The sequence below is a fragment of the Gossypium arboreum genome, chromosome 12 (genome assembly GCF_025698485.1).
Source record: "Gossypium arboreum isolate Shixiya-1 chromosome 12, ASM2569848v2, whole genome shotgun sequence".
NCBI lineage: Eukaryota > Viridiplantae > Streptophyta > Magnoliopsida > Malvales > Malvaceae > Gossypium > Gossypium arboreum.
Genome location: NC_069081.1, coordinates 107,212,513 through 107,233,738, shown reverse-complemented (window position 1 = coordinate 107,233,738; position 21,226 = coordinate 107,212,513). Strand labels below are relative to the sequence as shown.

Genomic DNA, 21,226 nt, shown 5'->3' with positions numbered 1-21,226 from the left:
ATTCTATCATTAAGTCATCATTTAATTTGGTAAAATTTGTAATTTAGTCCCTCATAATTCTTCACCTATTTAATTTGGTCATAATTCATCCATTTTCCTTGGTTTCTAGATCATTCCACCCTTAAAATATTTGCACTATTGGTCCTTAAACTTTTTTATATTTACACTTTAACCACTCAAGTTTTTAATATTTGCTCTTGTACAGCAAAACTTTTCACACTTTTACAATTTAATCCTTTCCTGAATCAAGATATCATAATTTACTTCCCAATGTTAGCATAACTCAAAACTTCCCTTTTTATCACTTATTTCCTTATTTTTCTATATCAAGGATAATATCTTACTATAGAAATTTTCGGAGTATTACATAAACAGTGCCGTTTTGGGCCGGATTTGCAGACGTCAAAACGACGACGTTTTGACGACCCACGGCGCGACCCGACCCGATTCCATGATCCGCGTGTTTTCGTAGCGCATGGGTTATTTTCAGTTTCAGCCCTCCCACTGTTTTGATGTTTTACAATGTAGTCCTATTTATTTTTCTTTCTCTTTTAATTTTTACCGCAAAATTTTAATTTTATTTTGTTTACATCCTCTAGGAAACAACGCGTTTAGGGGACTTGGGATAATTACCCAGTAGGTCCCCTTTCATTTTGCGCTCGTTCCATTTGGATCCTTTTGTTGTTTTATTATTTATTTTATTAGGATTTATACTTTAAATTCTGTTTCAATTCCAATCTGGTCCTTTACTCAATTAATTTCATTTTTATTATTTGCTTTATTTATTTATTAATTGATATATCTATTTATTTTATTAAGATTTTTCTTTAAATTTCCTTCGACCTTCAATCTTTTATTTTTCTTTGTATTTATTTATTTATATTTGCACATTTATATTTTTTATTTTTACTCTTTTTTATTTTTGTTTACTTTTACTAAATTTATTATTATATCTATTATTATTACTATCCATTCATGTATTTGATTTACAAATTGCACCCTTAATTCTATTTATATTTTAATTTAGTCCTTTATCTTCAATATTTTATAAATTATTTTCCTCAATCAATTTGCGATTTATAATTTTTTTATTGATTTATTTTCAACTTTTCATTAGTCTTTTGTTGCCAATTATATATTTATTATTGCGACTTTAACTTCTCATACTTTTTATTTCGCTATTATTTACTCATTATTTATGCATTTATTATCGCTTTATTTTTATTTTAAAGTCTATATTATTCATATTTACACATTTCTTATTCATTATTTGTACATATTTCATTCCTTATCTATTTATATTTTTACATGTTACTTACATTCATCATCATTACTTAGCATCCTTCACTTCTTTTGTTATATTTTAAATTTACTCATTTATTTTATTATGATGCGATTATTAATACTAACCAAAATTATATTATTATGGTATTTCTTATTTATTTGTAGTATTCTAATATCAAACATTAGGTTTTAAAACCATTCATTTGTACATTAAGTTTGAATAAACTAAATACATATAATTTAAATACTACGTTCGATGTTATTTAAAAAGGGAAGGTTTTCAAAGTAAGGCAATGTTATGTGTTTGGAGACTCGAGAAAGTCGTACCCTAACTTACGGGGTTTCATTCTTTTTCTCGTTGGATCTAAATAACCAAATATCCTTTTAAAATTGAAACTCCTGAAATTTCAAAAAAAAAAAAAAGAAAGGCAAACTTATTCTCAAAGATTTGAAGTGTCATGTCCTAACTTATGGGACGTGACGTTTCGTTGCCTCGAGATAAGAAGGTCTTCAATATATTTTTCAACTTATTCAAGCAAATTTTTAAGTAAACATAACATAATACAAAGAGGGATCGTATTTTAAGTTCTTTTCGAGTTTTTAACTTTCGACATTAAGACATTAATTAATCGACAAGGTACCGATTTTGGGCGTTACGAGGATGCTAATCATTCCTCGTACGTAACCGACTCCCGAACCCATTTTTTCTAAATTTCGTAGACCAAAAATCATTGTTTTAGTAAATTAATCCCTTTATTAAAACAAACAAATTACGAGGTGACCCGATCACGCCTCATAAAAAAGGGATTGGTGGCAACTCCTATTTTCGATTTTCGTTTTCAAAAAATAAAACTCGACCTTTTTAAAAAAATGGTTTCGACAATGAAAGTATGGAATAAGTGATTAAATTGTAAAGTGTACAAAAGTTAATGTGTAGAATATAATATTATGAATAAATGCTTAATTGAAGCGTTATATGGTAGTGAGTTAAATTTAAAGTGATATTGAAGTGGGTTTATAGTGATTATGAAATTTTATATTGATAAGGACTAAATTGTAAAACATTCAAAAGTGAACATGTGTACTAAAATATTGTAATGAAATGTTTAAATGAAGTGATATATGAAAGTGAAATGTATTCTAAGTGAGGAGAAAGTGGTTATTTAATTATACATTAGCAAGAACTAAATTGAAAATATTTTAAAGTTAAGTGTAGTGAAATTAATGTAAGAGGACTAATTTGTAAAGAGTGTAAAAAATAGAGGTATGAAATAAAAATACTCGAATTGACAATTCAAATGAAGTGTTTATGATAGTGAATTTAATTCTAAGTGAAATGAAAGTGATAATTAAATGAATATTGATTTTCATGAAAATAAGAACTAAATTGTAAAGAATGTAAAATTTTATATGTTATTTGTAACACTCCTAACCTGTATCTGTCGCCGGAAATAAGGTTACGAAGCATCACCGTAAAAACGTAACTTTAAAACATATATTCTAAATCTCAACATAAACATAATATAAATAATTCATATACATATCGTCCCTAAATCGAGCCTTCGAGGCCTTAGAAACACTTTAGAAACACTTTAGAAACACTTTATAAACAAATTGAGACTAAATTGGAAATATTTGGAACATTTAGGGAAAATTTAGAAATTTTAAACTACAGGGGTCACAAGCCCGTGTCTCAAGTTGTGTAATAATCAAAATAGGGACATACGACCGTGTCCCAACTCGTGTCCATGCCCGTGTAACTCTCTGAGGTGGGTCACATGGCCAAGCCACACACCTGTTTGTCAAGCCGTGTAACACTCAAAATGGCCTCACGCCCGTGTGCCAGGCCGTGTGCTAGGCCGTGTAACTACTTGACTTGAATGCCTTTCAAACCTACAGAGGACACATAGCCGTGTGAATATGATATTGACCAAAATCAAGCCATTTCCATCACCCATTTCATGCTTGTATCTAAACACAATTTGCACACATGACCAAGGCATCACCAACATACCGAAACATGCATAACATGACCAATTCAAATGACCAATTTCCATTCAACCAATATGCCATATAAGACACCTCAAAAACAAGCATATAACTTACCTATACATATACATATGCATATTTGATCACATTGCTACCATTTCAAAACATACCATACTTGACCTATACCATGTCAATATAAACTTACCATTTTTACCATTTCTTTCATAAATCAAAAGCACATAAAAGGTACAATTCAACCATTACTAATATGGTACTAAACAACCAACATATATACATACCAAAATCAACATTTAGCATTCAACTAAACCTTAAACATAAGTCCACCTATACATGCCATTATAACCTTAACCAAAACATCAAAAACTCTCGATATAACCATTGGATAGCGTGATAGGTCTCCGACGAGCTTCCAAACCGATCTAGCTTCCGATAATCTATAAAACATAGGAAAGAAAACTACGTAAGCGTATAATGCTTAGTAAGTTCGTAAAACATGAACATAACTTACCATTTCACTGCATAACCTTAAAATTTAACATCATACAATCCAATATAAGCTTGGCACAAGCCTAAGTATCATCAACAACACATGTTAGTGCTTTAACACATAACTCAATTGAATTATCACATGGTAAGGTAGATTTACATGAACATAATACCATTGAATTCATAATTTTCATAAACATAGATATACATTCATTGATCATTATCATTTCATATCTTTCCAAGAGAGTAGTTCGTTATATCAAAGGCACGAGTAACTTTGGTGTTAAATTCATAAGAAGCAAAGAGTTCAAGCTTGTTGGCTTCTCTGATAGTGATTGGGGAGGTTCCATTGATGACATGAGTAGTACATCAGGTATTGTTTTACTTTTAGATCTGGTGTTTTCTCATGGAGCTCGAAGAAGTAAGAAACTGTGGCTAAATCCATTACTGAAGTAGAATTTGTTGATGCAACAGCCAATGTTAGTCAAGCTTTATGGTTGAGAAAATTATTAAGTGATCTTAACCTTGAACAAAAGGAAAGCACAAAGATTTTCATTGATAATCAAGCTGCCATTGCAATTTCTCATAATCCAATATTTCATGGGAAGACTAAGCATTTCAATATTAAGATTTTTTTCTTAAGTGAAGTGCAAAAAGAAGGTAACATTATACTGGTTCATTGCAAAACAGAGAAGTAGGTTGCAGATATCTTCACTAAGCCGCTTCCAGTAAGAAAATTTGAAGTTCTGAGAATAATACTTGGTGTTTGCAGCAACTAAAGCAAGGAGGAGTGTTGAAGATTTGCTTTAGTTATCATAACCTAGCTAATTTTATATATAATCATAATTCTTTTATTTGTTTCAGATTTTTTAAGATTATTTTTTAGAGATTATGATTATGTTAGTAGCCTATTTTTAGTTAGTAGTTGTTAACTTGTTTACTATTTAAACACTAGTTTCAGTTCAATAAAATGTGCCTTTTCCATTTCAATTACTTGACTTATTATTTTCTTTTTTCAATAAGTTCTTCTCAGTTCAATTTTCTTCATCATTTTAGTTTTCTTTTCTTATGAAATACCAACATTCTTCTAGAGTTCCTGAAATGTCGCACCGTCCTTTCTGAAAAAAAAAAGAATTATTTAGCATTCAGCATATTATACCATTGTTAAATAGTTGACAGTAAAATCATACAGAAGATAAAAAATAAATTAAAAAACACCTTGGCTTACTTTGTGGGATCATCTAGTTTATGCATAGTTTGCTCTTCTTAAGATATACCAGACATTGTGCTCTCACACAGTCTTAGGCCCTTACAAGAGCTTACATGCACCTTAATGTCACAACAGACCACGAAAGATGGCTTGACCATTGACTATATTTTGGATAAATTTAATCATTTTCTTTCAATATTTTGGAGAAGAAATAAATTTGATGACTCATTTTTTTTTATTAACGGGGGTTAGAGATTTAGAATTGGAGCGATCAAAATGATAATAATTAAATTCAAAGGATTACCAAAATAAAAGTATTTTAAAAATTAAATGATTAACTAAGTAATTTACCTTTTTTACATATAGATTTGAATTTTTATATTTTTATTATTAGGCTTTAAACATTTAAAAATATTAAATTTATTAACCTTAAATCCTAAACCTCTAGTTTAACAAAAGTTTCGCGTAGTAAGATGAACCATTTCGAAATCGATGTTCACTCTGTCCAAGATAACATTAACCAGAAAAACTTTTGAGATCAATCACATTTATGCGGTTGATCAACTAGTTGATAGAGTCACAAAGGCCTTAATCAAACTTACCTTTGTTTGTCAACTTTCCAAGTTAGGTGTTGTTGTACAACCATCTTAATAATATGAGATTGATCAAGTCTTTCTTAATTTTTATTTTTATTATATTTTATTGTTATTTAAATAAATAATCTTTATCTTAATATATGAATTTTTATATCATCTTTTCCAAAACCTCAATTAGAATTTTAATAGAATGGAAAAGAAATGGTTGTAATGTGACTTTCACATGTCATTAAAATGAAGAGGAGAATGATGAAGAAAAGGTGAAAAAAACTGTTGGACCACCTAATCATTGATCTACACATCTTCTGCGCTACGTGTGAAAGGAATATATTTATATTCATAAAGCGGACTTTACAATTAGTAAAAAACACCAACGTAATGAAACCGATAAATATAGAAATTGAAGGATGCGTTTTTTATATTTTTGAATTAATTACGTTGGTGTTTTTAATTAATTATATAGAAACATACATAATTAATTAATTTGATTAAATTTGACGAATATAATACTTCTACTTAATTTGAATAATATTATTACAACAAATCTAATATAGTCCTAAGTTTCTCAACTGATTGTCGTATGTCTTAATTGTTTAAGGCTTATATCAATATCGATTATGATTTTCTATTTTATTTCATAACCAGACAAAATAACAGTTTCTCAATGTTTCAACTCTCTATCATCCACATTCTATTTCCAAACTTGAAATTTTTAAATATATATTAATTTTGTTGAATCTTGTGATGGCCTGATAGTTAAGGGTGCTCATTGTTTCAGGTGTGGTCTGGGTTTAAGTCGCGCTAGTCACGTTAGTTGTTTGGATTTTACCTTGTTATTGTAATTCACAGAAAAAAGAAAATAGTATTTGTATTACTACTTTAAGTTGTTTATTTACTTAAAAATGAGAATTGTAATAGAACACCAAAATTTATTTACACAGTTTGATTTTTTTACATATTGAGAACTTGAGCAATAAATACTTAACAATGTTTACAATTAAGTTTGCACTCTCTCACAAAAATAGTTCCTCAATGAACATTTTTAAATGCAACACACAATATTGATCAGTCCTTCAATAAAACAACACATTAACAGTTCTAAATTATTTTTTCAATAAATTACCAAATCAAATAAAATAAGTATTTAAACCACCTCAGTTAACATTGCCTTGAATCATTCAACAACTATCTAACTCATCTTTCCTCAAAGAGTATTTGTTGATCAAAAGTAGTAACATTTAATTATTTTCTTGTTCATGTATTATGAAATTAGATGTGTTTTGATGGGCTATATAGGAGACTCATTATTCAATCATCTCTACTAAAAACTAATATAAAAGTTATTAATCGTACAAGGGAATAATTGAAAATGGAAAAAAAAAAGTCATTAATCTCGAAAGACTAAAAGATATGGAATTACTGCTTTGTTTTTATCTAATTATGTAGTATAATTCAATTCAAGTTCTATAAAAAGAATATGAGCACACAAAGGTTGAAAGCTGTAGGGATCGTTTTAGCTGAAAATGATTCCGAAAATGGTTTTTTTTTTTTTTTTAACTTCTAGTGTTTATATTTTAAAAAATAATTTATAGGACAACGAAAATACTTTTTGAAAATTCAAAAGGGTAACACAAATTTTCAAAAATAGTTCCTTACATGTTTCGCACATAAAAATATTGACTTGATTCATAAAAAAACCAAGTTAATTTTATGTGGAAGTACTAGTAAAAGTTATTCACGTATTGTCCTATTTGCCGCTGCTATTTTTTTACAAGGCTGGCAAAGCTCACAAGAAGCTTTTGGAAGCTTGCGGGCTGGTAGTGGTAAAGGTGGCAACGCCAATATCGTTTGGTCCAGACCACTAGCATAAGTGCAACATTGATGCTGCTGTGTTTATGTCAGCCTGGGCCGGTAGTGGTGCGAGACTCGACAGGCTCTTTTTGGATGCAGGTAGACAAGGTCGTTATAGAAACATATTGCAAGCAGGTTGATGATTCAGATATCGCGCTCTTAATTTATGATTTTTTTGGAACAAAGTCATCGATTCCAAACCTTCTCCTTCCAATCAGCACGTAGGCAAGAAAATAAGATGGCTCACAATTTGGGTAGGCTTATTGAGTACTAACTATTTTATGAAATTCTTAGTTGTATTTTGCATATTTTATCTTCCGATATTTATATCTGTAGCTATGAGCCTCAAAAAGCTATATTTATTTCATTTTGATATTTTTTCGTAATTTATTTGAGTTTTGTTAAAAAAATTAAAATAAAGTCAAATAAAACTGAGTCTAAATTTAATAAAATATTAAAGACTTGTAAATATTTATACTCAATCGGTTAAATAAAAAATTAGAAAAATTGAAAGTCGACCTCAATTCAAAATATGAAGTAAAATTGATGTTATGATATTATAAAGGACCCAAATGAAACGCGTTTTAATGTGTAAAGTAGTATAAAATATAGTATCTAATAATCGATGAGGCTTGGTCAGAAAAGAACAAAAAAATCCTGGATGGAGTGTAAAATAAATAAAATTTTGGACATTAATAAATTATTACATCACTGTCAAAACTGAGGCTCCAAACGAGAGAGACCTGACAAATGAAGGATTACAGACAAGAACAATATTTAAGCTGTAGATCGAGGGGAACTTCATTATTTATTTTAATTAAACTTTGTTTGCTATTTTGTTATTATTGCTATTATCATTATTTTTTTAATGTTTTCACATGCCTGTACTGTACTGTAAATCAATTTGGCAAAGCAAGAAAAACAAAAAAGTCCATGGTTTTACGAGAGCTGACAACTAACAACTTACAATTTAGAACTTAGAAAAGGTCTGCGACTGTGCCTCTACGTTTCTAGCAATATTTTCTATTAAAAAAAGAAAAAAAGACCCTTTGAATCTTATGCATAGTAAAATGTTGAATATCATAAATCATGATGTTATGGTTAATGCTAAATCAGATTAAGTTTAATGATATGAGTTTTGAAGCGTTGTTTCAGCCTAAAGTGCGTAGTCTAAACAGGGAGATGAGAAAGACTTAGGCAACCAACAAGACGGTGTCTTGTTCGTCAAAGTTGCTTACGATTTGTGGGAGTGACCCCACAATCCGTGTCCTTCCTCTGGGTCCTCCTGGGTGAGCTTTGAATCCAAAACATTACACCACCTACATGGAGACCTAACTGTAGAATATAGGAATTAGACAGGTAAGGGTTTGATGCATTTGCTGGGTTGGATCTGGGTTTTGGTTTTCTAAGTGACTCACTGGTGCTCTGGGTTTAAGTTGAGTTACCTCCAACTGGTGGTGAAGTGGCCTGCCGCTGCCATGTTATCAACAGTTGGCCTATCGTAGAGTTGGCTATGGGAAGTTTTCTGTGTTTTGAAGCAAGAGTGGTTTGTTTGGTGAAGTTTGGTGATTGATTGTATAAGCAGCTGGCACTTAAAACTCTAAAAACTTGAGTTCTTTTTTTTTTTATGTTTGTTTTTTTGAATTTTCGTAGAATTTCAATTTGATCAGCCACAAATTAGTGGAGTTATTAGTTTAGATGAATCCCGCATATCTTTGAAGCTTTCATTATAGGAATCTTCTGAAATTTTTATTGTTTAATGAGACTGAGCGAGTATGTTGGCATATGTGAATTTATAGGTATTCGTAGTGTACCATCAATTTGATTTGGTAAATTGAATCGATGGCAACCACATCATCACCTCCACAATCTTCTCCTCCAGCTCCGTCGCCAGCTTCTGCTATCAGTCCACCACCTAGCACTCCTCCTCCGGCTAATGCTATCCCGCCACCCTCTCAATCTCAATCTCCACCTCCGGATGTTTCTACAGCTCCACCTCCACTCACCTTGTCACCACCATCCCCTGCTGAATCTTCACCTCCACCCCTGCAGGCCTCCCCTCCTCCCCCACCTATTTCACCCACTTCCCCTCCTTCCACTTCCACTTCTCCACCGCCTTCGCCACCACCATCAAGCCCGCCACCTAGTCCTCCACCATCTGCACCCAGGCCATCACCTCCACCTCCACCTCCACAAACTCCATCACTACCTCAACCAACACCATCTACTCAACCGCCTGTTCCTTCACAACCACCGCCAGCACCGCCGCCGCGACCGCCACCACCTGTTAGTTCACCGCCTCCATCATCACAACCTTCCCCTTCAACGCCACCACCATCACAACCTCCCCTTTCAACGCCACCACCATCACGATCTCCACCACCAAATCCACCGCCACCACCATCACAAACTCCGCCAACAGAACCACCAAATTCCCGTCCTCCGCCATCTTCAATATCTCCTGCCCCAACATCTCCCTCTAAGCGTACACCACCCAGTTCTCAACCAACACCTTCACCCTCTAATTCTACTCCAAGCTCATCTCCACCACCATCTATATCAAGATTATCACCTCCTCCTCCTCCTCCTCAAGTTTTGACTCCACCAACTGATAATCGGACTGTAAATGCTCCTGGTCCAAGTGCACCAGAAAGTTCAGACTCAGGTAATGATGGCATTGGTGTAGGAGGTGCAGTTGCTATAGGAGTAGCTGTAGGGATCATTGTGCTTAGCCTTATTGGGCTGGCTGTCTGGTGCTTGAGGAGGCAGAAGAAAAAGAAGCTTACTCGAGTTAATGGTGGTTATGTTATGCCATCCCCACTAGGCACTTCCCCGAGATCAGGTAGGTTTTTCAATCGTTGCAATGTTGTTTCCTTGACGTGTTATTGCTTACCCTATATACTCGGTTTCTTTGAGTTATGCTTCAACATTTAATTCCATTCTTCCAGAATACGATTTGCTCATACCCTTAGTATGAAATCAAATACTGCTTAGTGCTTACCGTGCGAAAAGAAACAAAACATAATACAGCAAATAATAGTTTTGTTGTCATTTTAGCTTAGTGATTGAATGCTTTGAAACCTACTTACGATAGATACTGGCCACTGACATTGGGATTGAGGGGTTCCGTCCGGTTTGTACAAATGAGAGAAAAGGTTGATTTGGATATAGATGCTCATTTAATTTATCCAGTTGCTCTGGGAATTGTGGGTAAATTTTTGGATTTACTTGTTATTGGAGGTAATGTTTTGATCGTTGTTATTAACATGTTTATAGATTCATCCCCTACAAAGACACATTCTTCTGCTCCTCTTATTGGAAGTAGTTCTGGAAGTGATTTTGTGCATTCACCACCGATGATGCCGGAACCTGGTGGCTTAGGCAATTCAAAGACATGGTTTACATATGAAGAATTAACCATCGCTACGAATGGTTTTTCAGACCAAAATCTTTTGGGTGAAGGTGGATTTGGGGCTGTTTATAAAGGTTGCTTACCAGATGGAAGAGAGGTGGCAGTGAAGCAGCTAAAAATTGGTGGGGGACAGGGTGAACGAGAATTTAAAGCTGAGGTTGCTATTATTAGTCGTATACACCATCGCCATTTGGTTTCACTTGTCGGTTACTGCATCTCTGAGAACCGGAGACTGCTCATATATGATTATGTCCCTAATAATACCCTTTATTTCCATCTTCACGGTAAGCGCCATAAATGATCTTTGAAGAATTGACCCACTGCATTGGACTGCTAATCTCATATGTCTTACTCCTCACCTTTGACAGGAGAAGGTATGCCAGTTTTGGATTGGGCAACACGTCTTAAAATTGCTGCTGGTGCAGCTCGTGGGATAGCTTATCTCCATGAAGACTGTAAGTATTTCCATCCAGATATCAATGGCCAAGCTTGAGAGTGGTATAACCTGCCAAAATGCTTAAAAACGGAAAATTTTATTTTCCAGAATTGTGTACTTAGCATTTAGCAACTAATGTCTGTTTTTCTAATGAACTCTATGAAAATTTTGGTGCGGGAATGCATTCTGATATCTTGACATCGTCATGCTGGTTTGGCACTGTATCAGAATTTACTAGACATGTCGCAACCAAACAGGTTTTTATCAGAAACAAAAGGAACAGGTTAGACCAGCTGGCAGCTATAGACTTAGGAGCAAATGAGTCTCTCTTTGATAAAAAGTGAGCAATTTAGTCCTTGTACAGTTAATTTTGAAGCAAATAGGTAAACTGTAAGGGTGAGTGTGAAAAAAATGCTGATTTGTTGTGTTTTAAAGTGATGTGAATAAAAGGTGACCAAATTAGTCATTGTCATGTTTTGAACACTGCTAAATTTTGGTTTTTCTCATTTTTGGAAGTCACTTTGAAACACAAGTTAAAATTTCCTGATGCTCAAGTTTAACACCGATTGCTTTAAAATTAAATGTATAGGGGGCTAAATTGCTCATTTTTATAGTGGAAGGACTAATTTGCTCTTCAGCTTTTAATACTGGGACTTGAGGTAGATTAACCAAAAGAAAAAAGAACCAAAATAAAAAGAACAAGGAGAAAAGGAAGAATTTCTATTATTCCTCAGCTTATTCCAAGCTAGAAGAAGAATATATGGCAGATTCATCACCACTCTTATTTTTCTTTTATGTAGATGATATATTTTTATGCTTCGTTTAGAAAAGCATCAATCATCCATCGTTGATTACATTGCAGTCCATGATGTAACCTTTTATTTAGAATTTAGCTTCTTCAAGATTTGCCAAAACATTTCTCCATCTATTCATTGTTTTTGGAAATGAACCTTGTGTCTGTTTCACATTACATATTTTATTGATTTATTAAATTCTCAAGTTTATTATTTATATTGTTTGGATTCTTTGATGATTATATTTCAGGTCATCCTCGTATTATTCATAGGGATATCAAATCGTCAAACATTCTTTTAGATAACAACTTTGAAGCTCAGGTATGGACGCTTCTCTTTTATCTGTGTCATTCCAAACTACATTCAGCTGTTGTTGCCTTAATGAGGCTATGGCCTTCACTTTCTATTTCCTAATCTACGTTACAGGTTTCCGACTTTGGACTTGCCAAGTTAGCTCTGGATGCAAATACACATGTAACAACACGTGTTATGGGAACTTTTGGGTAGGCTTTTTCTCTGAGGACTCATAGGTTTCGTTCTACTAGTTAGTAGCCAAAGGTATATGAACTTTCTATTAACAAAAAATATATCAACCATTCTTATGTTGATTGTTCAGATACATGGCCCCTGAATATGCATCAAGTGGTAAATTGACTGAGAAATCTGATGTATTTTCCTTTGGAGTCGTGCTTTTGGAGCTAATTACTGGACGAAAGCCTGTAGATGCATCTCAACCTCTTGGTGATGAAAGTCTAGTTGAATGGGTAATTTATTGATTTAATCACTCATTATTGTGATGTTCCAATTTCTAAAGTTCATCTTATACACAAGTATTAATCCATAAGAACCCAACTGTATTTTAGCAAAGGTTGATCGTGGTTCAATTTTATATTGCTTAATATAGTTGTAGGCCTTTGAAAATGAGGTACCTTTTTGTTACATCCGTTCAACCGCCCTCCCCCCCCCCCCCCCCTTTTTTAGTACTGAATTCTCAATTGTGGCTGCTAGAGAAAATCATTTCATTATTCATAATCTCCTCTTTTATTCACTATCTACAGAAAAATATTTCTTCTTCTATCTCTGCCTTTCCTTTTCTTTAATCCTTCTAACCTACTAGCCTAAATGGCAAAAACCAGCTTAGTTGCTGAATACACAAAGGGCCAGATATTGCTCATATATTTTCTCCCTAGTTAGACTACCCTTATTGAAACAAAAGTTAATCTTTTCACAGAGAGCCGTGGATGATAAAGGAATGTGTCCACTATTTATCTAGTTGGTGTTTGCTTTTTTATTCTTTTTCTAAATCCAAATTGATGTATTTAGACATGCATGCGGGTAAAATCTTGAAGGACATCTGAGGATGGAATGCGAAAGAAATAACCGAAACTTTACTCATAAAATCATCTGTACACTTCAGGCCCGGCCTTTACTGAGTCATGCACTGGATAGTGAGGAATTTGGGTGTTTAGCAGATCCAAAGCTTGGTGGAAACTATGTTGAAAGTGAAATGTTTAGGATGATCGAGGCTGCCACAGCATGTGTGCGGCATTCTGCTGCAAAAAGACCACGGATGGGACAGGTAGTTAAAGTTTGTTGCTGAAGAAATGGATAATAAATAGCATCGTGGTTTTCTTGTTTCCCGTATCCTAGTTTGAATATTAGAACCATATGGAATTGGTGACATTGTCACTGTGACTTCTTTCTTACTTGAGTTATTTTCCTCAGATTGTGAGAGCTTTTGAAAGTTTGGCCACCTCAGATCTGAGCAATGGAATGAAAGTAGGTGAAAGTGAGGTATTTAACTCAGCACAGCAATCTGAAGAAATCAGATGGTTTCGGAGGATGGCTTTTGGCAGTCAAAATTACAGTACAGATTATTTTAGCGAAAATAGCATTAGCAGGGGTAGTTGAAGAAGAATATGATCGAGTATTGACCAGGGATGAGGCTGAGCAATTTCAGAGCTGCATGGATGCCAATTTGAATTGGTATGGCTGCTGGAGTTTTGGTTTTCAGCTGCGGGTCTCTGGAATTTTACAGCACCAAGATGTGGAGATAGTTTTAGACTCTCCAATATATTGTAAGGTGTAACTAGGTCCTGTTATAGTTTCCATGAAATATCATTTATGTATATTATTATTTGTTTTTTTGGGTTCTCCCCATTCAGCCATTTAACTGCTATTCTTTTGTGTTCTAAATAGTTGATGCCAATTTTGTTCCAGCCGAAGTTAAAGCTACAATAAAGCTTGAATGCAAATTTGCTAAGATAACATTGTCAGTAGTTAGTGTCGTGGATTCCCGTTGTCTCTTGTGGAATCCTCTATCTAATAGCAAACAGAAAAGAGAAAAAAGAAAGAAAAAGGAGAGGAGAGGATATATATAAAATATGATATAATATTATAAAAGGGGAACTCAAGCAAGAGACCAAATAGAGCAGCAGCAGCTGCTAGACAATATCAGGGGTGGGAGCATGAAAGAATTGAACTTCTCTAAAGAATAAAAGGAAATAAAGGAAAGGGAAACATCAAAATGCTTTGTATCAGAAACCAAGTAAGGTGCCTTCTTATGAAACAAGATATTATGACACCGAATCTAATCTGACCTAAGCAATGGCCTGGAACTGATATCACACACAATTCCTTTATTAGAAGCATTAGGCAATATATTATAGTATTCTTAACGTGCAATATATGTGTTTTACAAAGAAAAAAGGAAATTGGGTGGCGGCCTCATTTTAGATTGCGGCGCGGGAGTTGGTTTATGCTTGTGGTAATGTGCAAGTCATGCGTCATGACTTGAGCAACGCCAATTGCCTCCCTGCCTGCCAAATCCGTCTGTTTTGCCTTGCCTTTGGTAATAACCTAACCTCCCTTCTTCTCCCCTCCAAACAGGAGAAGGAACTGATTCCTTAACAAGACATGATGACATGAGTTGTGAAAGTGCAACCAATTTATTTTCCATGGGCAGCCCTTCTTCTTCCTTGGACAACCATATTGATAGCTATGGAGATGGAAGAGTGCAACATGCTTGCTGCTGATTGTATAGTCATATGCTGCTGTAGTCAATGCCTGATTCTCCAGTTCATCATCTATGTGTTCCTCAAATTTCCTGCCAAACTCATTAAGAAAACCAAACAATATGCCAAGAAGAAACTAATTGGACAGCGAAGAAAGGAAGGGAAGATGAAAGGTGGATTATTTCAAGATGAAGTACAAGTAGAAGTAGTCACAAAAAGTTGCATGAGCATGAGTATAGAATTAAGGCAAGCTGGTTTTGGAGATGCCCAATATGGGGTTCAATGTTGTTGTATACAGGAAGCTGAGAAGGTGTTGGAGGAGCTGTCTCGTAGAGGGGAGTTTGCATTTGGAAGCTTCTGGGGCAGAGCACTCCACTCTGGCACATCCTCCTCACCATCATGTCATCTACCCAACGGGAGATTTGATTTTGTAGAGTGCTATGAGTTAGTCGACATGTCTTCTTTCATTTCAGCTGCTGCTACCTGCTAGCTCTCTCCATGATTTTATGACATTCAAAAGACTGGACCCAGAATTGTATTGTAAAAATACAATTTTATTATTTTAAATAGTTTATATCTTTATAATTTTTAAAAAATTAAATTAAATTTTTATTATTTTGAAGAGTTAAAGTGTAATTTTATATCTAATAAAAATTTTCCAGCACCCTAGTTTCGCCTTACCTGACCTGCTATTATTGCTACCCACCAATTTTCCATTACTTTTTAGCTTTGTACTTATTTAAATTAAAAACTTAAAATAAAAGTAAAATGTCTGGAGAGAAAATGGAAAAAAGAAAAAAAAGAAAAACATTTGTATGAAAATTAAAAAAAAAAAAAGACCTCAAATACAGTTATCGCATGAAAAACTTAGAACTGCTTGCAATACGATGTAAGTTAGCAATATTGCGAACTTATTTTTCATGTTTTTATTTTTACAATAGAAACATCAAAATAGGAAATGGAGTTTGGATGAAAATGAGAGAAATGAAAAGTAGTGGAGAGGGATGAATACAGGAAATGCGATGCCTTTATAAGCATGATATAACATCTTTAAGAATTCAATAGCAAATTTAGAAATACGACTTGAAAGATTATGATAACATCACATGGAAGATTCAAATAAATTTTAAGCAGGTTGACAGGATATTTTTAAGGGTAAATTACACCAACAGTCACTTAATTTTGGATAGTTGATTTCACTTTAGTCACTCAACTTTTGAAAAGTTACAAAATAATTATTTTTGCTGTTTTCTGTCACAGACGTCACGGTAAAGTGACATGGCAGGTAACGGCGTTATTAGCGTAAAAAAACCGTCCAGTTGGTCAGTTACTCTCACTTTTAACAGCCTTACAGCACCATTTTAGGATTAGAGAAAAAGAAAAAGAAGAAGAAGAGGAGGAGGAGGAGGAGGAGGAGGAGAAGAAGAGGAGGAAAAATAGAGATGCCCTGTATGTAGACCCAATGGCCCTCCATTCATTGTATCTCATATTCAACCTCAAGCTCCTCGCTCATTTTCTTTCACCCTCTCATTCACTCAACCGCCAACAAAATTCTCCTTTCAAAGAACTATACCAGAACTTTTTTTCTGCTATCGCAATTTAGAAGCAAAGTTAATCACTTAATTATTTGCTTTGGACGAAGAACACTAAGAACATTGGCCAAGAAATCAACAGATATAAAAAAAATTAACAGTTCTGCAAAGCTCTTCTCTTTCCAAATTGTTCCCAAAAACTAATGTGGTTGACTGCTAATAACAAAAAGACAGAGGCGTTAAAGAAAACAAAATCAAAGAAAATATTTTCTCCATAACAGTTGGGTTGGGTTGGGAAACTTTTGTATATGCTTAGTTGGGTTGGGAATCAAGATGCTATTGTTACCTGTGTTGTTGGAATGCTAGGTGATCCCAAAGAGGCCAGAGCAGATTGAGGACTTGACTTTCTTGATGTGGTTAGACAAACTGTGCAAGAAAAACAAAAGGTTGCTCAAGGAGAAGCATGGGAGTTTGTGGGTATAATCCCTTTGCTCGATCCTTCAAGGCTTTTAGTGCGGAGACAATTCATCTGGCTCTAAATCTTGGTGTCGATGTCAAGGTGATCACTAGTGATGAACTAGCCAGTGGCAAAGAAACTGGTTACAGGCTCAGTGGTTCCCATGAGCACAAATATGAGATTGTAATGAGGTTACAGCAAATGACTTATATTTGTGGCATGACTGGAGATGGTGTGAATGATGCACCTGCGCTTAAGAAGGCAGGCATTGAAATTGCAGTGGTTGATGCAACTGATGTAGCTCGTGGTGCATCAGATATAGTGCTAACAGAACCAGGGCTTAGTGTCATTGTTAGTGATGTTCTAACAAGCAGAGCCATTTTTCAAATAATGAAAAACTATACATGCTGTCTCCATTACTATCCAAATTGTCTTGGGATTTATGTTTCTTGCTCTTATTTGGAAATTTGATTTCTCGCATTTCATGGATTTGAGTATTGTCATACTGAGCTATGAAATCCTAAATCCTAAACTCTTAATCTTAATCTATTTCTAATTTTTTACCCCTAAACCCATAACCCTTCAATTTTTTTTCCTTAAACCCACCCCAAACCAAGACTCATCAGCCGCTTAACCAACGTGGCAAGTTAACCAATTTAGGTAAATTTTGAAAGGTAAAAAAGAATTAGGGCTAAAGTGACAAAATAGGTAAAGTTGAAGAAATAATTTTTTGAAATCCTCATAAAAAAATTATACATGTGAAGCAAAGATTAAGAGAAGAAACAATCATCCTTATGAAACATTCAACATAATTTCACTATTTATGTCATTAATGGTTTTGCAATTCAACACCAAAATATTAGTTTTAAAAAACAATTTGCACCGATCTAAAATCATAAACCCTGATTTTGAGATTATGTTTGTTGATAGTGCAATGAGTTTTGCATAAATTTCTCCTACGATTTGAATATCAAAACCAGTAAAAGACTCATTTGCACCTCTTTTTGCCATTCTTTTTTCTATTTTCTCAAGTTACTAATAATCACTTTAGATCAAATTGCAATTTCTTTAGGAATTTTCACTAATTTCCTTCTTTTTAATTATGGATTTTATCCTCTTCACTATTTGCTCCATTTATTCCTCGCCTATTTCTGTTTTCATTCTTTGATAATTAATACATTAGTTACATTAACTTAAATAATCTGAGTCAATGTTGGTGTAGTAAGCTCTCCTTCATCTCCATTGATTGTTCCACTTAATATTGTTTTTGATGGCTACCTCCATTTGGATTCTCCACATTTGTCTTTAATCTTTTATAATTTTAAAAATTTAAAATGAAAATTTTAAAAATGAAAATTATATTTACATTTAGTCTTTTATAATTTTAAAAATTTAAGTTAGTATATGTTAAAATTATATCTTAGCCCCCAAGAACAAGAAAAATTTATTTAATTTTTAAAATTATAAAGATATAGGCTATTAAAATAGTGAAATTTCACATTTGCTATCATAAAATATATAACTTTATTTGGCTCCCTCAAAAAATTTTCTGACTCCGCCCCTACATGTCAAGCAAATATTAAGAGATGAAAAAACCATCATCATGAAACATTCAACCTTATTTACCATTTACATCAATAATGTTAAATGTGATTTCATAGTCCAACACCAAAAGATTAGTTATGAATAAATTATTCAGTAGACCTTAAACTTTAATTTTAAGATTATGTTCATTAATGATTAACTCATCATTACCATTTGCTAATAATTTAATCTTCAAAATAAATTTTTTATTAGAACTTAGGTATCATCCATATATGTTTTATGGTCTATATAAATTAATAATTTCAGGGTTTACAATTGTCTCTTTCAACAATATATTCTGACTTAACGTTGCACCTTATTATTTGAATATTAAAATTAATAAGAAACACATTTGTGTATTTCATACTTTTTTCCAACCGATGATTGCACCTCTGTCCCTCGTTTGCTGTTTTCTTTTTTATTTTTATTTTCAAGTTATATGATAGCCATGAGTTCCATACCTATTATATTTATTTTCGTTTTCTAAAGATTGGATCTTCACCACATTAATGGCATTAGTTCAAGGAATTTGGGTCAACATTATTTAAAGAAGCTTAACTATGGTCCACTTTTGAAATTTACAATTAATTATTTTATAAAACCTTTTTAATAATTAATTCCTTTTATTCTAGATATAAAACGTACATAAAAATAAATTGTTTTAATAAATAAATATACCCTTTTACATTAATTCTGTGATAATTTTTTTATAACTATTTTACTAAAAACAATTTATTTTCAACTTTATTTATGGAAATGGATCATTTAAAACTTTATTTACCGGAATAAGTTAAAAAACCCAAAACGTGTCTATGTAAAAACTTTTTAAGGGGAAATTTTAAAAAAAGCACGCTAACTGGGATGTACTTTACCCGTGCTCAGACTAAATTTTTAAAAAATATCATTTTTTAAAATATTATAAAAATAGACCAATATTTTTATAAATTTACGAGAATAAATTTTTATAAAGACCGAAAGTGGCAGTACCATTTTTTTTTTGTGCCACCAATTAGTGTAGAAATAAAACTTACAAAACAAATCTTTATATAGACCCAAAGTCTCATTTCTTTTTTTTTTTAAAATAATGTGAAATGTGAGATATATGTATATATAGACTCATGAATAGGTTTGCAGCTTGTTCCTAAACAACGTGAGATTCCTTCCTCTTTTAACTAACAACATACAATTAAAGGCTACACTATTTTTTAAAATTTTTTACTTTTAAATTTTTTTTACAAAAAGTTAACATTTGTTACTTTATAAATAAAATTTTTAAACTCTATAAGTAAGAAAATTTATAAAATATAAAATGAGTATGATAAAATATTAAAAAATAAATATTTAAAAATTACTAATAGTTGAGTGATCATTTTGTAAGTTTTATAATTCAATAGCCAAAAATCATAGTTAAGTGACTACTAATGTAATTTAATCTAGATATAAAAAATATGAAAAATAATTATTATATTTTATTTATTTCTATAAAAAATTTATTTAACATAATTATATACTATGTTTAAATAGATTATCTATCTAGTCAAAATACATCTGAAATAAATTTATTAGCATTCATTAGGTATTGAAAATTAAATTAAAAATAGGATTAAAACATTAATGTGTATAGTAAAATATTAAAAGATAAATATTTAAAAAGAGAGATATCAATATTTTAAAATTACAAAAAAATATACTCAAATACTCACAATTTATTTATTAATCAAACATTCATAACATAAAATAAAATAAAAATAAAAATTAAAAGTATAACTTCTAAATTGAAATAATGAAAATTATTTTAAAATTAGAATTGCATGGATATTAACTTCAAACATTTAAAATTGAATAGAAGATTACTGCATGTACAAGTTTCATATTTGTAATTTGTTCTTTTTTAATATTCCTTTTGTATATGCTAATAATTTTAAAATGCAACAAGATTAAAGATCTCAAAAATAATTTTATAATATGAGAAAGTGTTAACAAAAATATAAAAAATAGAAATTGTTTTGTAAAAAATTATAAAATATAGTGTAGCATTTAATCTTATATTATTAGTTAGAAGAGGAAAACCACATTATCTAGGAACAAGTTGCAAACCTATTCATGGCTATATATATACACATATCTCATATCCTATATTGCTTAAGAAAATAAGTGAAATGAGTCTTTGGGTCTATATAAAGATTTATTTTATAAGTTTTATTTTCATGTTAATTTGTGACACCTTAAAAGTAAAAAAAAAACCATTTTTGGTCTCTATAAAGGCTTATTCTTGTAAAATTTAAAAAGACTAGTCTATTTTTATAATATTTTTAAAAAATAATCTTTTTTTGAAAATTTAATCTGAGCACAGGGTAAAGTGAGCCCACGTCAATACACTTTTGCTTATATAGGATAAAGCGCATCCTCGTCAGCATACTTTTCTGAAATTTTCTCAACACTTTTATGTAGGCACGTTTTGGATTTTTTGACCCATTCTAGTAAATAAAGTTTTAAGTGACCCATTTTCATAAATAAAGTTAGAAATGAACCCTTTTTTAGTAAAATAGTCTATTTTATT

General features: G+C 32.3%; 3 protein-coding genes across 4 annotated transcripts; all 3 read left to right on the top strand.

The window, feature by feature from the left end:
• Positions 1-8,077: 8,077 nt before the first annotated feature.
• On the top strand, positions 8,078-14,347 carry LOC108479832 (proline-rich receptor-like protein kinase PERK9). Of its 2 annotated transcripts, XM_017782645.2 has the most exons (9): positions 8,078-8,796; positions 9,237-10,279; positions 10,714-11,133; positions 11,218-11,304; positions 12,330-12,400; positions 12,506-12,582; positions 12,696-12,843; positions 13,497-13,658; positions 13,805-14,347. In XM_017782645.2, the coding sequence occupies exons 2-9, from the start codon at positions 9,280-9,282 to the stop codon at positions 13,988-13,990; spliced, it is 2,151 nt and encodes a 716-aa protein (XP_017638134.1). In that variant the 5' UTR covers positions 8,078-8,796; positions 9,237-9,279; the 3' UTR covers positions 13,991-14,347. The 2 variants fall into 2 exon arrangements, with proteins under 2 accessions (XP_017638134.1, XP_052879184.1); XM_053023224.1 differs by lacking the exon at positions 13,805-14,347 and having other exon boundaries at positions 13,403-13,522.
• A 100-nt stretch (positions 14,348-14,447) lies between these two features.
• On the top strand, positions 14,448-15,773 carry LOC108479041 (uncharacterized). Its single transcript, XM_017781471.2, has one exon. It carries the CDS (start codon positions 15,080-15,082, stop codon positions 15,581-15,583), a length of 504 nt encoding a protein of 167 aa, XP_017636960.1. The 5' UTR covers positions 14,448-15,079; the 3' UTR covers positions 15,584-15,773.
• Positions 15,774-17,088: 1,315 nt separating this feature from the next.
• Positions 17,089-17,553, top strand: LOC108478025 (plasma membrane ATPase 2-like). Its single transcript, XM_017780464.1, has one exon. The coding sequence runs from the start codon at positions 17,089-17,091 to the stop codon at positions 17,551-17,553; it is 465 nt and encodes a 154-aa protein (XP_017635953.1).
• The last annotated feature ends 3,673 nt before the right edge of the window (positions 17,554-21,226 follow it).